At 44.6% G+C, this 19,426-nt stretch overlaps 1 protein-coding gene across 2 annotated transcripts in view; it reads right to left on the bottom strand.

Moving 5' to 3' along the window:
- STAG1 (STAG1 cohesin complex component) overlaps positions 1-19,426 on the bottom strand; it is a 206,531-nt gene that overhangs the window by 52,228 nt on the left and 134,877 nt on the right. For both annotated transcript variants that reach the window (XM_084846851.1, XM_084846852.1), the window contains exons 8-10: positions 13,370-13,521; positions 8,791-8,864; positions 7,546-7,669 (exon numbers count right to left, since the gene is read on the bottom strand). In XM_084846851.1, the coding sequence (XP_084702977.1) occupies positions 7,546-7,669; positions 8,791-8,864; positions 13,370-13,521 (350 nt within the window). The remainder of the gene's footprint in view (positions 1-7,545; positions 7,670-8,790; positions 8,865-13,369; positions 13,522-19,426) is intronic.

The following is a 19,426-nucleotide window of genomic DNA, read 5'->3' as shown; positions in this document are numbered from 1 at the left end:
CGACTGAATGACTGAACAACAACAAACTCTACTCTAAGTATGAAAGTCTAGATCCAACCCACAGATTACTTCTCAAAGTGCCAGATTTTCTAACTGAAACATATAAAATCAGGCAAATCATTATGAAATGTTAGATTTGGATCTTGAAATAAAGCTCCTTAAGAGCAGTTATTCAACTTTTTGATTATGGCTGGAATTCAGAGAAATGCCAGTTGCACTGAAAAACAATTTATTTTGGATTAATGGAAGGGGAAATAGAATTGATCTGTGTAGCAGTTACGTAACACACAACCATCCTTTATTGCTTTCAGATTAAAAGGAATCAATAGGCGCCTCATGCAAGGTCCCCACCATGCACTCCACATCTTAATTTGGTGACAAGACTATCAATGGCAGCAATTTTAGTCCTCCCCACGACCAACTCAGGGAGGGGGTGCTAAGTCCTGCAGGGGAGGTGGAGTGATTCATGGACCTAGTATTCAGGACTAGACTGGCCAATCTAGCTGCCGATCAGCAGTTCAGGACTTTGCTCTGTAAACATGAAGGTAATCCTGTTCCCAAAATGGAGCAACATTCTCAGGTTATCGGAACAGGATTATTAGCCAAAAAGACAATACTGTTGCCCATGAAAATACTGCACAGAGAATATACATGTTTTTCAGAACATGAATTGTAAAATTTTTGTAGTAGCACTATCAGTTTTGGGGATTTGTTGCTATCATGCCAGATATAATTATATTATTGTTGTTGTTGTTGTTATATTTATATCCCACCTTTTCCCCAATACTGGGACTCAAGGTGGCTTTACAACATTAAAGCTTATACAATTAAAACCTATAAATAGAAATAGAAATACAAGTGTACAAAAGTTAAAAAATATAATTAAATCACCAATATTAAAATTGTAAAAATATCAAAACATTAAAAGACAACAAGAAAAATAGTGTCCATCCATCATATTTTCTGGAACAAAGAAGTTGTTACATGCCTGCGAAAACCTATCAAGGAGGGTGCCACTCGCCCCCTGGGAAGCGAGTTCCAGAACCTTGGGACAGCCACCGAGAAGGCCCTCTCCCACGTTCCCACCAGGCGTGCCTGTGATGGTGGCGGGACGGCGAGAAGGGCTTCCCCTGAAGATCTCAGGCACGAGTAGGCTCACAGGGGAGAATACGGTCTTTCAGATAACCTGGACCCGAGCCATATAGGACTTTATAGGACATGACCAGCACTTTGAATTGTGCCCGGAAACAGACTGGGAGCCAGTGAAGCTGTTTTAACAGGGGAGTTCTATGCTCCCTGTAACCAGCCCCAGTCAGCAGTCTGGCAGCAGGTTTTTGAACCAGCTGAAGTTTCTGAACTCTCTTCTGAGGCAGCCCCACGTAGCATGCATTACAGTAATCCAAACAGGATGTAACTAAGGCATGTGTTACTGTGGCCCAGTCAGACATCTCAAGGAAGGACCATGCTAATGCACTGCTGCCTATAAATAGGACCAAGACAACATCTTCAGTTATTTCTTTAAAGTATATACAATTTGCATTACTTCACAGTTCTGAAAAATACAGGTTGCTACCTGTAACTGCAGTTCTTCGAGTGGTCATCTGTGCATTCACACATATGGGTTCTGCACCTGTGCAGAGCCTCAATTCAGGGAACTTCTATAGCTGAGGAGTTTTGGCAGGAACCCTTCCCCCACCATCCCAGTGTGAATGTCCCTAACGGGTTCCCACTTATTCCCTCAGTTCCTTGAGACTGACATTGTAGCCTTGGAATTGAGAAGAACTACCTTTGGTACCCAACATCGAACTCCAGTATGACACCAAAGATTGCTGACCCAAAGGGGACAGCAGGTGGGTTGTGTGAATGCACAGATGACCATTCAAAGAACTACAGATACAGGTAGCAACCTGTGTTTCTTCTTCATGGTCTCTGGGCATCACACATATGTGCAAGTAGCAAGCTAACGTACAAGTTGATGGGTAGGTATCCTACTACAAAACACATGAAAGGACAACATGACCAAAAGTACAGTCAACTCTAGCTAATGTCTAACAAAGGTAGACAGTATTGACCAAGCTGCAACAAGGCACAGCTCAGGGATGGCAACCCCTCTGTCGAGTGCAACCAACGTCACTGCCTCACAAGTAGTGTGAGCTCAGACTGAGGCAGACAGAGTCCAACCAGCTCATATGACAGCTTGATAGTCTTTCCGATCCAGGATGTGAAGCACTGAATCGAGAGAGGCTGGCTTTTGCGCTTGCCACCATAACAGTCAAAGAAGCAAGGCAACAGTCGAAACTGCTCAGTTCTCGACTTGTAGAAAGCCTAAGCATGGCGTTGAGCAAGTGTAGGGTTGACTCCAAAGGCATAACCAGGAAGGCAAAGAAAGCAGGCAGAACAATGTCCTGATTCAAATGAAAGTCTGACATAACCTTAGGCAGGAATGCAGGGTCAGGCCTGAGCATGACTTTTGTCTTGGTGAAAAGTGAGATAGGGTTGGTGTACTCTGAGTGCACAGAGTTCACTAGCCTGCCATGCAGATCTGATGGCCACCAAGAATGCCACCTTCCACAAAAGGAGGCGCAGATCTGTCGTTGCCTGTGGCTCAAAGTTCTTGGATAAAAGTGCCTTAAGCACCACAGATAGGCTCCAGTTCGGTACTGTAGAGCAAATTGGAGGTCCTAGATTCCTGATCCCTTTCAGAAATCTCTTCGCTGTCAGATGTGAGAAGACAGAAATGCCCTCAACAGGAGGGTGAAAAGCAGAGACAGCTGATAAATAAGCTCTGAGAGATGACAGTTTGAGTCCTTTCTTAAGAAGAGAGAGGAGGAATTGAAGTATCTAGTGCAGTGAGCACTGAAGTGAATGGAAGCCGTGAGAGTGTGCAAAGGTGGAAAGAGCAGTCTATTTCCTCACGTACAAACACTGTGTGGAGGGCTTAAGAGCAGCATCAAGAATTCTTTGTATCGATGCTGGGACTGATCCAGTCTGTTACCCAATCTTCCACGCCATTACGCGGAGGGTTGCTAGGTCCAGGTGTGGATCTGGCCATTCTCCCTGGTGAGAAGGGATGGGTGCAATGGGAGACGATGGTACTGACCTTGCGCCACCCTGAGCAGCAGGGTGAACTACGGTTGGCACAACCACCAAGGAGTTTTGAGGATGCATTCGGTACCGTCCATCCCAATCTTTGCCAGAACCCTGGTAATCAGTGGGATCAGGAAGAAAAGGTAGAACAGTGCTCCCATCCACCTCAGAAAATAAGTATCCCACAGTCCTGTGCCACAGCCCACTCAGCTGCAAAAGTCCTAGCACACAGCATGGTCCTGAATGGCAAATAGATCTACATGTGGCACGCCCCAACTCTGAAACAGAGTCCTCCTGTATAACTCCCACTCATGGGAGCTAAGTGAGATCCAGCTGAGCTGGTCCGCCAGGGCACTGTCCATGCTAGCAACATGGGTTGCAACCAGACTGATTCAATAAGGCAGACACCAGTGGAAATTTCCAGCGTTAAAGCAAGGGGTGGGAGCGATCTTGTACCCCTCAACTTGTTCTGGTACACAACTACTGTTCACCTCTATCCACCAAAGAAGGTGGTTCTATGTCAACCAGTTGTCGATGTACAGGTACACCTTGACAACACCTTGCATCCAAAGATGGGAACAGACCACCACCATGCACTTGGTGAATACTCTCAGAGAGGTGGCGAGGCCGAAAGACAGCACCCAGAACTAGTAGGCGTCAGCACTGATGGCAAAGCGGAGGTAACATTGGTGCAACTCCATTATGGCGATATGAAAATATACATCCTTGAGCTCAACAGAGGCAAACCAATCTTCTCAGGAGAGGAGAGGGAGGACAGATGCCAGAAAGACCATGCAGAACTTCCTGGGTGAGATGTAGAGGCTGAGTTCTCAGAGGTCCAGAACTGGCTGGAGCCCTCCATCTTTCTTTAGTACCGTGAAGTACTTTGAGTAGAACCTATCACAGAGATGTGAATGTGGGACAGGTACGATGACTCCCTTCCCAAGAAGAGCATCAACCTCCTGGTGGAGAATGGGGGATGAGGCCATGACCTTCATAGTACTGAATGGAGGGAGGGTATTGAACTCGATCCTGTAGCCCCTCCATACAATGGAAAGAACCCAGGAGGCTGATGTGATGCTGTGCCAGGTCAGATGATAAGTGGAGAGCTCTGAAGATAGGAGGACAAGTCGAGTAACACAAATGAAGGGGGCTAAGACAAAGATGCTGCTTATTTCTGCTGTCAGGCTTGCAGCAATAGCTGCGTGACTTTGAAGTTGAGAAATATTTTCCCAATACTACCGGTTGAGAGCAGTGCTGTAGCAATGGCCCTGGTTGTTGGGGTGGATATCCGGTGGTGGAACATTGGAAGCAGCACCATTGTCTGGATGGCTGTTGGGGCATAAAATGCATACAAGGCACCATAGTATGGGTCTTCTGGACCGAGTCTAATGCATTGTCAGTTTTCACATTAAACAATCCTTGGACATCAAAGGGCAGGTCTTCGATATGGGCTCTAGTCACTTGTGGGAGGTTAGCTGACCTCAACCAGGTGTGGCAACAGAGGGCGATGGAGCCAAGCAGTATTTCTGAGTCACAGACGACTTGATGGTACAGTGTATTTATTTGCTGCCTTGACAGCTTTATTGCCTCGGATTGGAAGAGGTGGCCTAAATCCTTATCATCCGGAAGATGGTCAAGGAGGTGACCTACTTTATCCCATAAAAGTAGCTGGTACCCAGACATGGCTCCCTGATAATTAGAGATCTTTATGCCCATTGCTGCGGAGGAATATAATCTCCTTCCAGTTAGGTCAAGGTGTCTGCCTTCTTTGTCAATTGGAGTGGAATGTGCCCCATGGGCCTTCCCTTGCACAGCCTTGACAACCATTGAGTTTGGGGCCGGGTGTTTAATAGGTACTTGGCATTAGTCTCTTGGAAACGATACACCCCCGCCAAGTGCTTGGTTGGTGGTGCCATAGTGGAGGGGGCTTTCCAGAATTGTTTTATGCTCTCCTCTAGTGCAGGGATGAGAGGAATGGCCACTCACCACAGAAGTTCTGCTTTCACAATGTCGAAAATTGGGAAAATCCTGCATGGTGAGGCTACTTGCTGGGTCTCTAGGTCCAAGGCCTGCGCCATTCTTGGAACCTGACTAGAAAATTGTCCCACCTCCTCTGACAGGGAGATGGCATCATTCGACCTGACTACTGCATTGAGCAAGGAGATGGACAGAGGGCAGGAAGACTGAGATGTGGTGTTGGACTGATAGCTTTCCATACCATAAAGCAGAGATTCCTCTGGTGGAACCTGACGTGGAGCCTGTTTCTCTCCCTCCTTGTGGGGAAGCGATGAGGTGTCACCAATATGAGATTGTGGAAGTGACTGTAGCATGACCCATGGCTGGCTCATAGGCAGGACAGTCAGCAGCTGCACATTTATGGCTGTGATAGAGCAGACAGGACCGTTTGCAACTGCGCTATCTGCAGCTGCAGTCGAACAGGGGCACAATCTGAGTCAGAGTGCAAAAAGTCTCTTCTCCATCTGGAGGTCTCACCACCACAGCTGATGGATGTCATTGGTAACAATTTTCTTTCCAATAAGGAGGACCAGCATGGGGGGTTGGGTAGTATGGACCATAAGGATCATCATGGTGTTCAACCCAATCCTGAGGTCCTCTATATTGTGAGTCCCAAACCGAATGTCTGTCTCAAGTCACAGAATGGAAATCTGGACCTGTTTCGATAGCAGCTCCACTCAAAAAACTAGGGGCATGACCTCTCTTAGAAGAAGTGACCAAGTACATCGAAACCAGCGATTGTGGGTACATCTCGTGCCAAACACGTCTAGCCTGTAGTGATGAGGTGACAGAGTGGATCCCATGGGGACAGATCCCAGATCTCACCCTCCAATGTTGATGTAATCGGAATAGGCTCCCCTGCTGGGGCTGGATTCACCACAGGAATCGGCGAAAATAACATTGGTGGAGCAGCAGGTACAGGCGATGGTACAGGCGACTGTGTTCAACCCTGAGGCATATGTGAAGCAGAGGAAGATGAAGCTGGTGCTGAAGGTCGCTGTTGATCCCGAGATGCTGGAACAGAAGCGGGTGGAGCTGCCAGATGCAAGAGACATGCTTCATCCTGCATTGGAGTGCTGGGATACGCAACAGATTGTGGTGGTCACTGTTGATCCCAAGGTGCTCATGCAGAGTCAGGGACAGCGCAGGAGTGCGAGGGGCATGCTTGATCCCAAGGAAAGTCATCCAACTTTTTAGAAGTCTTTTTCTTCTTTTTAGGTTCCAAAGAAGACAGACGTGCCTGCTTTGAAGCTTTAGCCTTTTTGGTTGGCTTTTTAGACAGTTAAAGCGTCAGCCTAGAGTGGGAGGATCTTGTATACTTGGGGGAGTACAATGTTGAGGGGATCTCCTTGCAAAAGAGAAAGGGGAGATAGGGGATAACCACAACACTGGAGCAGGTTCCTGCATGGCAGGCAAGTTTCCTGAGGGTGAGGCTGGCATCCCTGCCATACCTTTTGTTTCCTCAATGGCTTCCAATGCACAGTTCCAGAGCATAGCTTTCAGCTGATCAGAATGATTTTGCCTCGCCCACTTTGAAAAGGCTTGGCAGTGAGGACAAATCTCAACAACGTGACCTTCTCCAAGGCAGAAAAGGCATAGAGAATACCCATCGGGCGGTGGTAACTTGGCTCCACAATGGACACACTTTCTAAATGGTTTCTTAATGCCCATATACCTGTGAGGATGAGAGTGAAAAACCAAATACAAATAAAAATGCAGAAGAGCAAGATAGAAAAACTCTGATAGGAGAAAGAAAGAACAAACCTTAGCTTGAAAAATGCTCTCACATGGACTGAGTGCAAGAGGAGCTCCCTCATGAGGCTACCACAATGGCAGTCGAAAGAGAACTGAGGGAATAAGCAGGAATCTGCCAGGGACACGTGCACTGAGATGGTGGGGGAAGGGTTCCTGTCAAAACTCCTCAGCTATAGAAGTTTCCCAATTCAAGGCTCTGTGCAGGCACAGAGCCCATATGCGTGATGCACAGAGACCATGAATAAGAAATGTTTCTTACAGGTTAGCAGAACCAGCCATGAGGAAAAAAATTAGGACAAATAATCTCAAAGATAAAAATCCTTCACTATTACTGGATGGGGTGGGGTTGTTTTTTTTTTTACAATTACAAATAGAGATACTACATAAAGATATTTCTCCTGGTATCTCATTAAGCTTCTTTAAGGCTGACCATATAAGGCTCCACCTACTTTTCAAGAGATGAAGGAAAAGCAATATGGGGAGATAAGACACTTATGAATAATGTTATGCATCAGTGAATCAAGCACATCTGATTCAATTAAATATAAATTTAACTATCAAGTTTAACATAGCTTGAAAGCAATGAGAGGAAGCAAAATTCTCTTTTAAATAAAAAATGGGAACATAACATAGGAAAACAGAATGCTTTGTCAGGAAATCTATCCTATAGCACATAGCACTTACTCTGTCATGAAGTGTCCAACCAACATATTTTAAATAACTATCATTCAGGAAGGCATCACTGTACATTTTCATCCACACTCCGATTTCTTCAATACAAACAGCTCTAATCTCAGCAATAGCATCGCTGTGAAGAGAGAAAATAGTTACTCTATCTGATTTACTATGTGTGTATAAATCTAATTCCCAACATTCTGTGCAATATTAATTTTCTCTATTCTCAGCACTCTTCTCCTTCCAGTGACTCTGCCCTTACTCCCTTGCTGTCCCTTATGCCTAGAACTGTTTCCCTTAAGACCAGTGTGAGGCAATCTCTTACTTTTCAGAGTCCACTTTTGGCATAACCTGTTAGTCCCCATAAAAAAGGTAAAGGTGTCCCCAACCAGTCGTGTCCGACTCTAGGGTGTGATGCTCATCTCCATTTCTAAACCAAAGAGCCAGCGCTGTCCAAAGACGCTTCCGTGGTCATGTGGCCGGCATGACTGAACACTGAGGTGCACAGAACACTGTTACCTTTCCCGCCGAGGTGGTACCTATTTATCTACTTGCAATTTCTTGCTTTCGAACTGCTAGGTTGGCAGAAGCTGGGACTGAAGACGGGAGCTCACTCCGTCACGCAGCACTCGGGTCTCGAACTGCTGTCCGGCTGACCTTCCGGTCTGCAATTCAGCGTCTTAACCACTAAGCCACCGTGGCCCTAGTCCCCATAAACTACTATAACTAAGCCTAACTATGTGCAACTGAAATACATCCATATTCTTCCCCAATTTACCCTGGCTTTATTTCTCCCCATTTCTTCTGTTGTCTCTTACATCAAATTTAAGCTTATAAACACCTTAGTAGGGAAGGGGCCTGCCCTCTTATATTCTGCATATGAATGGTGCTATATACATAATAACAATTATTCTGTTTTTAGCCTAACACAATTTGTAGTTGTCTGTATGTTTTTCATGAAATGTGCTTACTTACATATTAATTAATTTTAGACTTTTTCTGAGAGAACGGTATTTTTTTTCCTCAGGAAGGCCATTGTTACTGTACAATACACACTAAAGGAACTATGAAGTTATAGTACAAACTGTTAAACTTGGCAGGGATATTTAAGGTTAATAACAAAAACTGGAGGTAAATATTATACCACTTTTTTGAAGTTTTCTTCCAGATATTCATAAATGTTAAGCAATCCAGTGAAAAGTTATCCTCTTTGACAACTACCTAGACCTAAAAAAGCCTTTTTCCCCCACTTACCGATATCTATGGACGAATATACCCTTGAAAATGGAATTCATCATATTTTCAATTTCATCCTGATTTTCTTGCAACTAAAATACAAAATAATATTTATTTAAATATCTATAAGCTGCCTGTCTGGACCACGTCTACCCAATTAAGGTTACTAATATTCCAGATTGACTGTATGATATGAAATATTTCCTAGATATCTATTCCTAAATATCTGAAGGGTGCGGGCTTGTCTGGAGCAGTTCAGGATTTCATGGTTACAATTGACTGCCATAAGCCTGTCTCAAACTATATCTAGCCCGATGTATATGTCAAGTGATACTCTTAACTCTTTCTTCTGTCCTGGGTAGGAAGAGGATGGGGTATGGGTGGGGAAAATCCAAGGTCATTCCTTCATCATGAACAGACCACTACCTAGTTTAGTTTAGGCTACAACAGCCTCTACCTTCTGCAGGGTGGTGACCTGTTAAAATGGTCCACCCCAGGAGGCTTATGGATCTGGATGGTTTCCCAAGGTCTTGGAGATTTTCCTACTGGTATGATCAGTGCTCCTGTCACTATCCTAATTGATCTCTGGAAAATGGAGATGACCCAGGCTGCTGACATGATTAGTCCCAGCCATCCTCTCTCGTCTCATAGGGCCACCTCATCTGCTTGGTATTCCGAGGATTTGAGGAGAATGAAACAAGCAGGATGACAACTGAACCACAAAGTGGTGGAAGACTCAAACCAAATCATGAACCCCAGGCTAGAGCCCATATAAGCACCTACTTTATAACAGTGATGGCAGCAAATTAATTTTATTTATCATTTATTTATTACACAGATTTATATACCATTTCCCAATAAAATTATCAAAGCGGTTAACATAATACAGCAACAAAATACTATATAATCACTAATGAACAATATAATTATAGTTATAACTGGCTGGGTCACACCTCAGGGAAGGATTGCTTAAAGAGGTGGGTCTTAAGCAGGTACCTGAAAGTCAACAGTCTGGATCCCTGGCTGATGTTAATAGGGATTTGCATTCCAAAGGGTGGGTGCTCTAACACTAAATGCCTTATTACAGGAGCAGATGGCACTATCAGGAACGCTCCTTCTGAGGATCACAAAGACATAGGAACATAGGAAGCTGCCTTATACTGAGACCAGACCATAGGTCCATCTAGCCCAGTATTGTCGACTTAGTAAGTTATTAATATATTGGTGGTGGCAGCTAAACTCTAAGGAAAATAGACAAAAGGTGCGTTGCAGCCTGTCCTAATTTGCAGCATGGAAGTGCAGACATACCAGTTTGTCACAGTATCTATCTCCCATTATCTTCTCTGAGTACCATTTTGCTTCCAGGCTCAATTCAAGGTATTTTGATCTTTAAAGTCTAAATGGCCTGGGACCAGAATACCTTAGAAACTGCAACCCCAACCCCATATGAGCCTGCCTGGGACCTTTTTCGCGGTCCAGACTGAGATATGTTGACTGAGATAAGGTAAGCAGGTACCTGGGAAAGGACCTTTTTGGTTGTGGCACTCAGGAAATAGAATGGGCTCCCAAGGGAGGCATGCCTGGCCTGGCCCCTTCACTGCCTGCTTTTATTTAGGTGGGCTTTTACAGAAATTCACTGCTCTTTTAAATTGTTGTTTTAACCTGTTATTTAGGGCTGTTTTTAAGAGCAGCTATTCTTAGGACCCAAAGTCATGTTGGTGTCCGGTGGTCACAGGAAAGATTGTCATCTGCCTTCAGTGCACCATTGGACAGAGGACCTGAGTTCTATTTTTGAACATATAGCCTGCCACAAACAACACTGCATGGATAATTACTTAAAAATTTGGTTAGCCTATATAGTTACCTATGACTAAATAAGAGTAACATAGTGATTAAAAGTGTGATGGACCACAAGATCTGGTTTGGTTAACAACCTGATTTGGCTTGGACTGCTTCAGAGGCCACCCAATTCGACTTGGGAACTAAGCTGAAGCTTTCTGCCTCCCCACTGACTATCACTGGTTATCCACAAATGGCTATAGCATTACTGCTTTTTTACATAATTGAATGAAATCTGCAGGCATCTTTGACCCTTCTGAGGGGATGAGGCCTGTCAAGTTACAGACAGATAGGTACAGTTTTATGCAAGAGCAGCCTTTTCAGTTTGGGTTAAAAAAAATAATAACCTGGTCTTTTGGGGGTAAGCTGTATTTAAGTGATTTACATCATAAGGTGCCCCTAGAGAAGGCACCGACAAATGCTGAGGAAAAATAGGTTCAGGGGATTTTGAGCTAGGCAACTTTAAAGTTGATGGAGGGATGGGGGAGCAAAAAGGGCTTTGCTTCCTTCACCTGTATTTCTGTGGGCAATTTCTATGCACATATCATGCCCCTTAGTAAGAATCCTGCAAAATTTCAGAAGGATAGTGCAGGAGTTAGAGTTATGATGAATGAAAAACACAAGGATGGGGGATCTGAAATAGTGCCACAGATAATGACCAGAGCATACAGGAACAAACATATGGAAGAAGGTGGTCCTTAAGACAGACAGGTTCCAAGCTGTTTAGGGCTTTAAAGGTTAACACCAGTATCTTTAATTGAGCCAAAAACAAACCAGCCAGACACACAACTTAATTAAAATAGACATAACATGGTTAAAACACATAGCTCCCACAAGAGCTTGTGGGTGGCCCCCTATTTTAAGTTGCTGCAGGCACCATTGTTAGTGGTGCCTGCCCACTCTGCACCAGCAACCAGAGAGAAAGTGCTTGGAAAGCTTGACTCAGGTTGTGGAGACTCGGTGGAACCCCACATACCTGCTTGGGGAGTTGGTGTCAGCAGCAACCACCCACTGAACAGGCAGCAATGGGTACAGGCATCTCCCAGTTAGTGCTGGCTCTCAAGGAAAGCCAATCCTGGAAGTTCTGAGTGCTGCTGCTGCCTCTGCTGCCACAAATGCAGACACAAAATGCTGTGAAATCACAAGAGCTGCCTCTGGTAAGTTCCTTCTACAACCCTCCTCAAAGCACTGTGATTGAAAGTAAAATGGAGAGCACTTGTAAAGTTATTCCCTGGTTGGAAGCTAGAGCTGTGTGTCACAAAACTACATCCTCTTCCTCTCCCTCCCTCCTAGTGTTAGCCTGATAGCCTGGAAAAGGCTGTTAATGACTACTAGTCTTGATGGCTAGTGAGTCTATGTACACCAGTTGCTGGGGAACATGGGTGGGAGGGTGCTGTTGCGCTTGTGTCCTGCTTGTGGGTTCCTGGTCGACAGCTGGTTGGCCACTGTGTGAACAGAATGCTGGACTAGATGGACACTTGGTCTAATCCAGCATGGCTCTTCTTATGTGTTTTCCTTAGATGGAGAGCTTGGGGGTACAGACTTCATGTCTGTGTCCCCACAAATCACTCACAAAGCTTTGGGAACACCCAGATTTGTTTTGGAGCGATTAGGAGGATTTTTGCTTCGCTTTGGATGAATCCCAAATCTCCCCAATTTCGCCTGGGATTCATCTAAATCTGATGTTCATCCTTAGTACTGATAAATGAAATCCCATATCTGAATGCCAAGGGCAACTATAGAGGAAAGCTACTTTAACCATACATACGTGACCAACAACCCTCCACCCCTTGTATAATCAGGTTTTGTTTTTCTTTTTTATATGTAAAATATTAGAAAAGTATGAATGGGGGAGGGGAATGTCTAGTAAGTCACATACAATGTTAGCAGTTAATGTATTATCCTCCAACCAACAACCAAAACATAACAAAAAAAATTGAGCCGTGGCTTGTTGCAGTCATGTTGAATCAACAGGCATAGATTGCTCAAGACTGGTAAATCAGATCTTGTGTAGAATACAATACAATGCTGCCTTTACTTGACCAGAGCGATTAGTGTTTAAGTTCAATCTTGACAAACCTTAGTTACTTACAAATTATAAGTAACTTAGGAAACTCCAGCTCATAAGACTCTGGGGCATCTAAGTACATGTTGTGCCTTACTCAGACATTTTGGGTTGGATCCAGATTTAGGTGAATTCACCTGGGCTGGCAGAAGTAGAATTCCCTCAAGCTCCCTGAAAATGCTACACAGAGGGTCAGGGACCCTGCTGAGTGAGGTGAGGGGGGGAAATCAAGCAAAGGCACTTTCCATGAGAGGGCAGATCCTGGATCCAACTCACTGGATTTCTTATAATTAATTAATTTATTTAAAATATTTCATGGCCACCTTTCAGAGCAGAAGCCCTTCCAAGGTGGCATACAGCAATAATGAAGTGCTCCTGTTAAGAATTAATGTGAGATGGCATGACTCTGGAACTATTTGTATATTACTATTTGAGAGTTCATTCAGGTGTCCTCTTTGCCTACCAAATGAACAGGATATATGCAAAATTCATTTGTAGCTCCACACTTGCTATTTCTGTACACTACTGGTATGAACTACTGGCATACTACACGACTGTGCATGTGTCAGATATTTCCTAAACGGCTGAATCCCTAGTAATAATTTTCTCCTTTATTCATAATGCAATCCTTTTAACGATTTTCCGAAAGACATACTACACAATAAGTGGAGTAGCTTTGGCCTACTGATTTACCTCTTTCCTTTTCTGAAGGAGCAGCTCCAGTCTTTCATTGGCTCTTTTACCAATCATTTTGTTCCTCTCAGCTTCATACTGCCTCTGTGTATTATCCTGATGAATACTCAGGTTTAAGGCAACATTCACAAGAGCAGTCATAAGCTTCATAGCTAGGGAAAATACACAATAAAAAGTCCAGGTATTTCAGTACCTGAAAGCAAAGCTTTTGGTTTCCATGCCTAACATAACTTAATTAAAAATAAAATAAAAACCAAGAATGGACTATATAACATTTTCAAATATCACCTCAAACACCACTTTTAATGTATTATGAAATAACTAGACGTCTACTCAATACCTATATATCTGGTCTTCTCTCCACGTTATGAAGATGAGCAGTGCGCACCCTTCCTCCATGTGTGAGGGGAAAAGATCAGAAGCTTCCATTTCTACTTCTCGATAAACCATACTTTGTTGATTCATTCTCTGCAGACTATTTAGCTTAAACCACAGTTTGCCTATAAATCAGAATCCCCAAACAGAATCAAATCATGGTTTGTGACCTGGGATTGACCAAATCAGTTTGCCATATTTGGACACAAACTATGGTGTCCTGCTAACTAGAAGTGGAACTTTCTAATCTCCTCCCCTTGCAAAACGAGGAAGGGAATGAAATGAATCTGTAAGCCTGAGGGTTATGCCCAATAGTCCTTGTAACAAAAACATGGTCTACTGTTACATTTTAATTCAGCCTGAATCTCTCAGTAGAACTGCTCTCATTAACAAAAACAGTCTGCTTACCTGTAACTGTAGTTCTTTGAGTGGTCATCTGTGCATTCACATATATAAGCTCTGTGCTGGTGTGGAAGCCCATTCAGGAACCATCTATAGCTGAGGATTTTGAGTGGGAACCCTCCCCCACCATGCATCCCAGTGCACATGTCCCAGGTGGGTTCTTGCCTATTCCCTAAGTTCCTTGAGACTGCCAAATGCAGCCTTGGAACTGAAGAAAGCCTTGGTGCCAAAGTAGACACTGAAGTAAGAACATTGTGTGAATGCACAGATGACCATTCAAAGAATTCCAATAACAGGTAAGCAACTTATCTTTCTTTTTTGTGGTCTCTGGGCATCACACATATGCGCAAGTAGCAAGCTGACTTACTAGAGGGGGGGTTAGTGCAGAACAACTGACTGGACAGCACGTCCAAAGGAACAGTCTGCTCCAGCCTTAACTTCCAGCCTATAGTGACTGATGAAAGTTGATGGTTTCGACCAAGTACCAGCACAACACAGTTCTGGCACAGGGATTCCCCTAGAGAATGCCGCCGCCTGAGTGGAATGTGCTCAGACCGGATCTGACAGTTGGAGGCCTGTGAACTCATAGGCTAGTTTGACTGCCCACACAACCCAGGTAGAGAATATCTGGGATGATACTGAAGATCCTTTTGTGGACCCTCATAATGGAAGAATGGGTGAGATGACTCCCAAAACAGTTCCATCCAAGACTTGTACAAAGCTAGAGCTCGATGGATGTCCAAAGAATGAAGAGCAGATTCAACAGATGTTGAAAGTGAAGGAAAGAAAGCTGGCAAAACAATGTCCCGATTCAATTGGAAATCAGAGGTGACTTTGGGAAGGAAAGCCAGATGAGGCTGGAGCACTACTCTGTTGTGATGGAAAACCATTTAAAGAGGATCTGTGTGTAACACATAAAGTTCACTAGATCTGTGAACGGATGTCAGCACCACAAGGAAATCTGTCTTTCAGGATAGTAGATGGAGGTCAATAGTGGCTAATGGTTCAAAATGCTTAGAAGTCAAGGCCTGTAGAACTACAGAGAGGCTTCATGCTTGCACTGGTTTCCTAACTGGAGGGGCAAGATTCTTCATACCCCATAGAAACTGCTTAACTGATGAAGTGGAAAATACTGGAGTTCCCTCCACAGGAATGTGAGATTGTGAAATTGTGGCCAAGTAAACCTTCAGTGAGGAAACAGATAAACCTTTTTCCTGTAGAGAAAGAGACATATAAGAACATGGTGCAACGGGCACTTAACTGGATCAAATCTGTGTAACCTTGCAAAGGTGGAAAAGGATGTTCATTTCACAGCATATGACTTATGGGTGGATATTTTACAAGCTGCATCAAGAACCTTCTGCACCCCTGCAGCATTGACGTATGTGGAGTGCTCACTGAATCCTCCACACCGTTATGCGTAGTCTGGGTGATGAATTCTGCCCCTGTCTATGGTCAGTAGAGCCAGTATCAAGGGAAGCTGCGTGTAGTCCCTGGAGGAGAGATGGAGTAGAAGTGTGAACCATGGCTGTTTCTGCCACTATGGGGTTAGAAGCAGTGAGTTGGCTTTGTTTGCCCTGATCTTCACCAGGACCTTGATCAGAAGGGGAAAAGGTGGGAAGGCATACAAGTACGGCCTTGTCCACTGGTAAAGCAATGCACCCCCAAAAATCCAAGTCCATTCCTGCTCTGCTGCAAAAGGATATGCATTGGCTGTTCACCATTCTGGTGAACAGATTCACCTGGGGTGTGCCCCAACATCAAAAAATATTTTCCCAGACTGAAGGGGCTATTGTCCACTTGCAGGACAACGAACAGTAACAACTTCGTTGCAGACTAAGAGACTGTCCTTTCTTGCTATATGAACTGCCACAAGGTTGATATGGCAGGAAATGCACCACTGATAGATCTGCAGCATGAGTTTGAGAAGGGTCAAGGAGTGAGTTCCACCTTGTTTATTCAGTGGTATTATCTGATACTATCTGAACCAAACAGCTCTGTAGCTCCATATTAAAAGCCTCGAGGGCCTTCAGTACCGTGAGGAGTTCCAGCAGGTTGATACGATGCCATGACTCCTCCTTGGACTACTTCCCCTGCACCTTGAGAGTTCCTCAATCTGTGCCCCAGCAGACCGGAGATGCATCTGTCATTGCTATTCTGGATGTGGAAGAACACGGAAAGGCATACCTTCTTTCAAATTGTGGGCTTCCATCCACCAAAGAAGAGATTCGGCCACTTCTCACGGAAGTTGCAGTCATGTCGGACTGTTGGTTAGTGGGTCAAAAATACGAATAAACCCATTTTGGACAGTCTGCATTTGAAACCATGCAAAGCCAACAACTGATGTGGTGACTACCATTAGTCCCAAGAGCCAGTGTATCTTCGCTGCAGCAAGATGCCTTTCAATGGACACCTTCTATGCAAGACGGGTCAAGGTGAATAGTCTCTATTAAGGGAGGAAGGTGCAACCTGCGATCAAGTCTAAAATTGCTCCAATGAATTGGAAGTGCTCTGCTGGGTATATATGGGACTTGTCAATGTTGAGACAGAGGCCCAGTTTGTGGAGGAGGTTGCAAGAGGTGTGAACAGCACACAGCATGTCTGTTCTCATGGGTGCCACTACTAGCCAGTCTATATAGAGATAGATCGATATTCCAAATAGGTGGAGGTGGGCTGCAACCAGGGACATACACTGAGTGAACGCCCTGATGTCAGGCTCAGTCTCCTGGCCCCTCTGACAAATAGACACAAATCACTGTGTATGATGAACTCTATATTGTTGTTGTTGTTGTTCAGTCGTTCAGTCGTGTCCGACTCTTCGTGACCCCATGGACCATAGCACGCCAGGCCTTCCTGTCCTGCGCTCTCTCCCGGAGCGTGCTCAAGTTCATATTCATTGCATCCGTGATGCTATCTAGCCATCTCATCCTCTGCCGTCCCCTTCTCCTTTTGCCTTCAGTCTTTCCCAGCATCAGGGTCTTTTCCAGGGAGTTTTCTCTTCGCATTAGGTGGCCAAAATATTGGAGCTTCAGCTTCATTATCTGTCCTTCCAATGAGCACTCAGGGTTGATTTCCTTTAGGATGGACTGATTTGACCTCCTTGCAGTCCAGGGGACTCCTAAGAGTCTTCTCCAGCACCACAGTTCGAAAGCATCAATTCTTCGGCGCTCAGCCTTCCTTATAGTCCAGCTCTCACAGCCATACATTACTACTGGGAAAACCATAGCTTTGATTAGACGGACCTTTGTCGGCAAGGTGATGTCTCTGCTTCTTACTATGCTGTCTAGGTTGGCCATAGCTTTCCTCCCCAGGAGCAAGCGTCTTTTAATTTCATGGCTACAGTCACCGTCTGCGGTGATCTTGGAGCCCAAGAAAGTAAAATCTGTCACTGCTTCCATTTCTTCCCCTTCTATATGCCAGGAAGTGATGGGGCCAGATGCCATGATCTTAGTTTTTTGAATGTTGAGTTTCAAACCAGCTTTTGCACTCTCCTCTTTCACCCTCAACAAGAGGCTCTTGAGATCCTCTTCGCTTTCTGCCATTAGGGTGGTATCGTCTGCATATCAGAGGTTGTTGATAATTCTCCCAGCAATCTTAATTCCGACCTCTGATTCATCCAACCCGGCATTTCTCATGAACTCTATATTGCAGTAGATCAAGTTACACATTTCAGCTTTCCAGAGTCTTGTGGCAGAGCTTACAGTACTTATGGTAATAAATAAAACAAATAGCTTCTACAATAGCTATCGGCACACAACTTGGTTCAGGAAATAATTTCAAGGCTAGCAGTCATTCATAATTTCCAGCAACAAATTGCTAGCCATAGTTTCAGATTGTAAGTTTATAGCGGACAAGAGTTCTTAGGTTTGCAATAAATTCAGACCAAGAAATTATCCAAGCATGAAAGATGTTGATTTCAGCAAAGACTCTTCAGTTTGAGCTTCAATTTAAATACAAGGGAGGGGTTATTAATGCCCCTCCTCTGACAATTGATCCAAACAGGCATATAAGTGTAGCTGTTCCTCCCTCTTGATCTGACATCTCACCCTGGGTAACATCCTCAAAACACCCTCCCCATCGGATTCCTTCCCCTGCCCATGTCCCACCTTCCAAGCAATAAATCTTGGAGCTGTAGCTGACCAGGAGTTTTGCTCTTTTGGGGGTATGTAATCAGTTGAGAAGTCATGCTGCGCCAAGTTCACAGACCTTGAGATTTCCGCTACAGTACTGCATTCTAAATCATGCTAGTCTGATTCTGAATCAGACCCTGACTCCCAAGTAGTAGGCCCCACAGTGGTGCTTGAGCTAGTCCCAACACCTGAATACTGTTGCCACCCTGAAGGGTAAAACACAGAACTTGCATCTGTCTGCACTGACGGCGAAACACAGAAAATAACGGTAACTGGGCTCTATAGCAATGTGAAAATAGATGTGAGGTCAAGGGATGCAAACCTTGCTGAAGGAGACGAAGAACGGTGGAGAGGGTGACCATGATGAAGTGCTTGGGTGTGATAAAGATGTTCACCTCCCAGAGGTCTAAGATGGATCATAGCCCTCCTATCTTTTTACAGGATGGTGAAATAATGGGAGTAAACCCAGTTCCAGCATCCTGGTCTGGGACCAGCTCCATCACCCCATTTGATAGGAGAGAGGTGACTTTGATGAGAAGTCTAGGTGAAGGGATGGTGAACCTGATGGGTCTCGGTAGGGGGGAAGGAGTATTGAACTCTATCCTGTTACCCCCTTTGAATTACTAAGAGGATCCATGAATCCAATGTTATTAGTCTCCAAGTCTAGAGTAAAAGGGATAGATCAGAGCCAAAAAAAAAAAGTGTCAATCAGAAGAAGAAAAATGGAGCAGGGAGAGTTAAAGGCAACATTTGCCTCTTTGGTCCTGCTTGTGGGGGTGTTGCACAACTTAGATGACAGAAATGAATGTTTCTGACCTGGAGCAGGTCATTGGTGAAACCGTTGGCCTGCTGGGGAACGGGAAGATTGTTGGTACGTGGATTGTCCAGACCATTGTTTTGGTCGATGCAATTACGGCTGCTGACCCACACCCATAGAACCATAGAATAGTAGGGTTCGAAGGGGCCTACAAGACCATCAAGGCCAACCCCCCACTCAGTGCAGGAATCCAAGTCAAAGCATCCCTCACAGGTGGCTGTCCAGCCTCATCTTGAATGCCTCCACTGTGGGAGAGCCCACCACCTCCCTAGGTCATTGGTTCCATTGTTGTATTGCTCTAAAGTCAAGAAGCTTTCCTGATGTTCAGCCAGA

The sequence above is a fragment of the Heloderma suspectum genome, chromosome 3, assembly GCF_057233095.1.
Source record: "Heloderma suspectum isolate Gila_16-S chromosome 3, 16-S_ref, whole genome shotgun sequence".
Classification (NCBI taxonomy): Eukaryota; Metazoa; Chordata; class Lepidosauria; order Squamata; family Helodermatidae; genus Heloderma; species Heloderma suspectum.
Note: the sequence above shows the minus strand (reverse complement) of the source record. Positions and strands in the feature narration are given on the sequence as shown.